General features: G+C 51.7%; 1 protein-coding gene across 1 annotated transcript in view; it reads left to right on the forward strand.

The window, feature by feature from the left end:
- Col4a2 (collagen type IV alpha 2 chain) overlaps positions 1-2185 on the forward strand; it is a 48048-nt gene extending 45863 nt beyond the window's left edge. Inside the window, exon 42 of the mRNA XM_051169445.1 lies at positions 1486-2185. Within this exon, the coding sequence (XP_051025402.1) occupies positions 1486-1743 (258 nt within the window). The 3' untranslated portion in view covers positions 1744-2185. The remainder of the gene's footprint in view (positions 1-1485) is intronic.
- Positions 2186-6983: the final 4798 nt, after the last annotated feature.

The raw sequence follows: 6983 nt of genomic DNA on the forward strand, positions 1-6983 counted from the left end.
TCATTCACCCAGTAAAGCCACCACACATTTGCACAGAATGCAAAGTTTCTGTCTTAGCACCTAAGTCCACACTTTCTGCTTTGCTGCAGTTTGAGTTAACAGAAGAATGCTATCCAAAGTGCTGAGACCATTGTACTGAATCCTTCTGGAATTTAGCACACCTATACACAGCGTATGCTGGCTGGTTGGTCTCAAATGTGTCTGCCAGTGGGAACCCTCGCATATGGACTTGCTGCACTCAGAGTCCCACCTTGGCCAGTCCTGCTGTATTCACCCCATAGGTTAATTTTCTTTGTTTTGTTTTAGTTTTGGCTCTTTTGAAAGAGTCAAAAATAAAAATAAAAAATCAATTAATTAAATTAGATTTTTTTAAAAAAAGAAAGAGCCCCACTCTTCAACCCAACCTATCCTTGAATTTTTGGCAATCCTCCTCCCTCAGCTTACAAACGTGAGCTACTGCTGGGCAATGGTGGAACACACCTTTAATCCTAGCACTCAGGAGGCAGAAGCAGGTAGATCCCTGAGTTCAAGGCCAGCCTAGGCTACAGAACAAGTTCCAGGACAGTGAGGGCTACACAGAGAAACCCTGTCTCCAGAGAGAGAGAGAGAGAGAGAGAGAGAGAGAGAGAGAGAGAGAGAGAGAGAGAGCTACCAAGCCCAGCTTATTTCAGTTTTTTGGTTTTTTTTTTTTTTTTTTTTTTTTTATCTACTAGGCATTTTGAATGGATAATTGATAGCCTTTTACATCTTGTTTACCAAAATGTAGTCAGCCATATCTACAGATTGTACCTATTTCCTGGCTGCAGCTTTCACTGAACAAGCAGTGATGGGAGCTATGGTCCACACCATGCTACGCCTGCAACACCCTCCTTCAGCATCAGGACCACGCAGTGCGTGCAGCTGAGCACCTCCCCAGGGCCTGTGTTGACAGACATCCCCACTGTTGACCTAGTGAACAAACAGGGACCCTGGATGTGGCTCAGTCTGTCATACATGATGCCCTGGATTTAGGAGCCCGCATCTGTAACCCTAGCACCCAGGAAGTGGAGGCAGGAGGACCAGAGTTCGGGATCATCCTCCAAGATATAGAAAGTGTAAGGCCAGTCCGGGCAATGTGAGAGCCTGTAAAAAGTAGGATGGTGGCCCATGCTCTTCATCCAAGCCGCTTGGGACCCTAAGAGAAGCGATCATTTGAGTCCAGGACTTCAACACCAGCTAGGGCAACATAGTGAATTTCTGCCTTAAAAGCATGTGGTGGCGCACGCCTTTAATCCCAGCGCTGGGGAGGCAGAGGCAGGTGGATTGCTGTGAGTTTGAGGCCAGCCTGGTCTACAAAGCAGGTCCAGGACAGCCAAGGCTACACAGAGAAACCCTGTCTCAAAAAACAAAAAAACAAAAAGTACATAAATAACACACTTGGCAGAGGTGCCCGGGTGTTCCAGGCATGCAGTCCCTAACACGCGCCATCTTCTGCTCTCTGCACAGCACACTGCCGCCGGGGACGAGGGCGGCGGCCAGTCACTGGTGTCGCCCGGCAGCTGTCTGGAGGACTTCCGCGCAACGCCGTTCATCGAGTGCAATGGGGGCCGCGGGACCTGCCACTATTTCTCTAACAAGTACAGCTTCTGGCTGACCACCATCCCCGAGCAGAACTTCCAGAGCACACCGTCGGCCGACACGCTCAAAGCTGGCCTGATTCGCACGCACATCAGCCGCTGCCAAGTGTGCATGAAGAATCTGTGAGCCCCCCGCCATGCCCGCCAGCAGCCGGGTGGGAAGGCCACTTTGGTGCTTATTCTTTTGTATTTTGTATTTTGTATTTCCTTTGTTGTTTGAGACGATGGTGTCTCACTTTTCATCCCTGTCTAGCCTGGAACTACGTAACCCAGGCTGGCCTCCAACTTGTGGCAAACCTCCTGCCTCAGCTCCCCAAGTGTTGGGATTTACAGGCGTGTGTCACCACACCCAGCTTGGTGCTTTCTCATAACTTATTACCTCAGATGCTGCCCCCCCCCCCAAGCTGATCTTAGTATTTTCTTTAAAAACAAAACCACCAAAGCAATTGCGCACCAGCACTCACACCAGTCGTCTGTCAGCAAGTGGGCACTGGTTCCTCTGGGCTCTACCCCCCACGGCTCACAGCCCTGCCAACACCCACCTCCTCCAGCCAACATTTTGGAGCCACCCGTGAACCCCTCACCATGCAGGGCAGAGATATCGTGCCATTGGGTGTAGCCAACAATAACTGTGTCCCTATGTTTCCCCTGGCTGCAGGTGGCTCACCTTCTTTCCTCTTTTCCTGGAATAAGGCAGGCTCCTCAGGGCTGCAGAGGAGTGTGGCCAATGATTGCCGGGGCCCACTGCTGCCTGTGTCCACCCAAGGATGCTTGCAGGGTACTCTATCTAGTCCTGTTTTCTTGGCAGAGGGGATGGTAGTAATGTTTTCTACCAAATCCATAGCTGCCGCCTCCCAAGTCCCCACATGATGGCACTTGCCTTTTTAAGACCCTGACAGTGGCACATGGCTCTGGCTCTAGCCAAACCCACAGGAAAGACGAGGTCTCTCCAGCCCTCACCAGCATCTGCTGGAAGGTTCACTTAGCAAGTCACTCACAGTGATGTCCACAACCTGTGTCATCGTAAACACCTCCCTCCCCAACTGTGTTCCCTGTAACAAGCTGTTCTACAACCTCCCTGTGCAACACAACCAATAAAAGATATTCTAAGTATTTGGCTGACTCTCTTATCCCCCTATCCCATGTGTGTGTGTATGTGTGCGTGTGTGTATGTGTGTATGGGGGGACATACAGGTGTGAGTAAAGGCTAAAATACACACTAGGTACCCCTCCTCAGGTGCCACCCAGTATTTTTTTTTTTTTTTTTTTTTTTTTTACACAGGATCTCTCACAGGGCTGAAATTATGCCACGTAGGCCAGCAAGCCCCAGAGATCCACCTATCTTAGCATGTGTGTGGCACAGTGGGAACAAACTGGTGTTTTCTATGTTCCAGCAGATTTGGTCCCTATCTGTAGTGTGTCACACGTAGAGTGAGGAGGCTGGGCCCCTCTAAGTACATTTCCAAGATCACTCATTAGTCCCTAAATGGCTTCCAACACCACTCTCAGCATTTGAAAGGCACAGTCCCCAGAGCACAGCTCAGCCTCTGATGTCTCTGGAGCCTACCCAGGTTGTGTGGCCTTTGTTGGAGAAGGTGTGTCACTGGGGGCAAGCTTTGAGGTTTCAAGGACTCATGGGATTCTTGGTGCTTTCTCTCTGCAGTTGCAGATCAATATGTGAGCTCTCGGCTGTCCCTTCACACCACCATCATGGACTCTGGCCCTCTGAAACAATAAACCAAACTTCACACCACCATCATGGACTCTGGCCCTCTGAAACAATAAGCCAAACTACATGCTTTCTTTTCTAAGTTGCCTTAATAGTGGCGTTTTATCATAGCAATAGAGAAGTAGATAACACAGTGTCATTTTGAGGGGATGGAATGCAAAGCCTGGAGGCCCCACTGTGAAGCCACACAGGGACATGGAAAGAGTACGTGTCCTCCCTGGCTCCAGATGTACCTCGACAGTCCCTTGCTCCAACACCTCCTGCAGATAAACTTCTGCCAAATGCAGGAGTGACAAGAAATGTTCTGTCCCTTGCATGGCCAAAGCCCAAGAACAAGAGGTAGATGGGATGGATGGAGCAGCTTAGTGGATTAATGCCATGGTGGCATTAGCCAGCCCTCGCATTGCTGTGACTCCTACAGAGCCATCTGCTGCTCCGAGGGACAGACCCAGCCTCTCTGCATGGTGGGGCACGGTTGGTTGTCCTCTTGCCCTGTGATGGCTCAGTCCTCATTTGACACTTGGGAAGCCCCTCCCCCCCCCCCCCCCCCCCCCCCCCTTTGCCCCCCCCCCCCCCCCCCCCCCCGCCCTCCCGCATCCCCAGAGCTGTCATACCTCACTGCTTCCGGGAGGAGCTCTACCAGGGTTGAAAGGTCAGCAAATTCACTTGCCCATGTAGATTTCCAGGCCTCTATGACTCCCCACAGGGAGGAACTGATGGAGAGATGAGGTGGGAAATGAGCGTTGCTGAACTGTCCAGGGCCAGGGGAGGGGCCCTCAGGAGCCAGGAGAACCATGTGAGTCATGAGACAGAAACAGCTACGGCCACCAGAGTGCAGCATTCGACCTGCAGATGGATTGCATCCCTCCCAGCTGCACCACCTCCCCTTCAGTCCTAGGGAGAGCAGAGTGCTCAGCCCAGGGACCACACCAGGCTCATTCTAGCAACCAACACACAGTGGCCTCAAAGGCTCTTTGCAAGCTGTGGGCCTCCGGTCCTCACCCTGGAACAAACATGGTTCCAGCCAGGACTCCCTCTGAGCAGTGGGTCACACAGAGCTACTTGCAGACATGTGGGTGGCCCGAAGAGGTGCCTGTGCCCACAAACTTCCAAGACCAGCATCAAGGGTCTGTTGTGTGCTGGTGTGCCCTGCACACTCTGCCTGGAGCTGATTGTGAGGCCCAGATGAACCAGTGCAGTGAGGTGGGTGTGTGCTATGGAGCCTTGGCAGGAAGCAGATAGGAAGAGCCATCCAGACCATCCCACCTCTGGATGGAGCCCATGTAGCAAGAGGCACAAGTACTTGGAGAGGGGAACCATACACCCAGCTAAGGTCTCTGGGTCCCTGGGTCTCCAGGGCCTGTCTTCTCAGAGATCTGTGGTCATCCATCCAGTGGTGGCTCTGCACAGTTGGGGGCCACCAGGAATAAGGAACTGAAGATATGTTCCATGCTGATTTTCCTGCACCATGAAGGAGAAGCCATCTCTTGTCCTTCTGTCTCTAGAGCTCCCTCAAAAGCACCTACTTTAAGATTACATGGTGGATGTGGACATGTTTTTGTTTTGATCCCAAGTGTGGGATGGGGAACAGACTTGTGAGAGAACAGGTGATATTTATCCACTAGAAGATGAACCACCTCGTGTGAGGACTTGGTTTTTGCCAGCTGAATCACATCTTAGTACAGACTCTGAGAGGAGATACATATGAGCCCAAAGCAGGAGCCGGGGGTTTTTTAGGTCTTGGTTTTGTTTGGCTGTTCACTGCTCCACTTCAAGATGCTCCTAGAGAGAACAGCTTCGGGGCTCCGGGTTCCGGCCGCTATTCCAGGTTCTAGCAGCAAGGTTGGTTGAATTGCTGGTTTGCTGAAATCCTGCCGACTACACCAGGGGAATTGCTCCTAGGAACTGAGTCCAAAAAGGTCTACTTCTCCTGTTCCCATAAACCTCCTTTCTCTCCTATCTAGGGTCGGTGGGTTGGAAGGGAGGCGTAAGCACTAAAGACCCTCAAATAAAGTAGGTTTGGGAAAGGTTGAAGCCTACAGGTGGGCAGAGTGGGAACGCAGCCCTGTCAGTCAGCAGCTCTTCCTACACTAGGGGGAGACAGAGTTGGGAATGACAGTTTTGCTTTTTAAGAATCTGGTCCCAGGACCTGGGGAAATAGGGCCTTGAGACAGGCAACAGCCAGGATTTGACATAGCTAACCTCAGATTTCCCTGCTACCATGGCCAAGTTTGATTCCTCGAGAGCAGTGGGATGTGTCTGGACCTGTCCCTCTGCTTGGGGACACCGTGAAAAGGGACAAGTCCAACAACAGGGTTTCAAAGGTCCCTGACAGCAACCCTGGCCCCTGCGGCTACCACATTCAGACAAGGAAGAGAAGGGGTGTTTGGGGGCATCTTCTCAGAGAAACTCAAGCCCTCTGGCCCCATAAGTAGGACCCAGGGACCTGGTTCCCTACAGAGGGACCAAGGCTGATGTACTAAGTTCCCAAGAAACACTTATCAGAAAAGAGTGCCAGGTTCGGCTCAGGACATCATGTCGTTTCATTTTTCCTGAAAGGACATCTCGCCAGGGGGATAAGAGTATACAGATGGCTAAGCAGGCTTTTGGTGAATTGACTGTCCCTCACCAGGGCCACACAGGGCCAGCAAAGTTCTAGAGCAAGATGGGACTACAGTGAAGGGAGCCCACAGCTACTTTTACTCCTAGAGTAACAAATGCAGGCAGCACACCAAAGTGGAACTGGCATTCTGTCCCTGAACACCAGCCCCTGGGCATGCGGCCAGTCAAGAAACCAGCACCTTGGAAACTCAGTGCAGATACAACCCGAGTCAGGGAGTACTGTGAAGAAGGGACCCTGAGAATTCACCCGCCCATCCAGGACCTTCAACGCGAACTGAAAAAGTCATGTCATGTGACAACAGTTTCATTCTGAAGTGTCAAAGAATGACCCCGGGGTCTCTGAGTCACACACTTCCCAGACTTGCTATTGGCCAAGATACATCTCATGAACAGGAAGTATAGCCTTTGCCCCCCATTGAGATGCTTCAGATGTGTAGTCCAGCAAAGCAAGCTCACTTTCGGTTTTAACAAGCTATTGTGAAACTCAAGGTGGGGGCTCTGGTCATCACTTCAGCAGGAGGAAACGTTCACCGTGATGCTCCATCCCACGCTCCGTGGCAGATGCAGCATTGTGTCTCGTCTGCAGACTTAAGGGAAGGCCACTCAGGCCTGCAGCCACCTGGCCAACCAAGACACAGGCCTACACCAGCATCAACAAAACCCACCTACAGTTCTGACAGCAGGCTGGCCTCTCCGCCTCATGGAGGCCCAGTTCCTGCCTGCTTGCTCTCAATGAAATTTCTAAGAACACAGGCGCTATTGTCCCCCATATTTGCCTGTCAGCTTCTTGCAGGGCGGCCATCTCACGGCCCACAGGAAAACCACAAAGGGGTTTTGACTTGGAATGTGGAGGGGGAGGGGCTTCAGAGCAGAGCAGGTCAAGGCTGTGCATATAACCACAGCTACAATTCAGGCCGTCCAGGCAGCCTGGCAAAGGCTCATCCAGACACCTGGAATTTCTAAGGACTGAACCAAACTTAGAGAGACTCGAGCCAGGCGTGGTGGCGCATACCTGT

Source organism: Acomys russatus, chromosome 27, assembly GCF_903995435.1.
Source record: "Acomys russatus chromosome 27, mAcoRus1.1, whole genome shotgun sequence".
Lineage (NCBI taxonomy): Eukaryota > Metazoa > Chordata > Mammalia > Rodentia > Muridae > Acomys > Acomys russatus.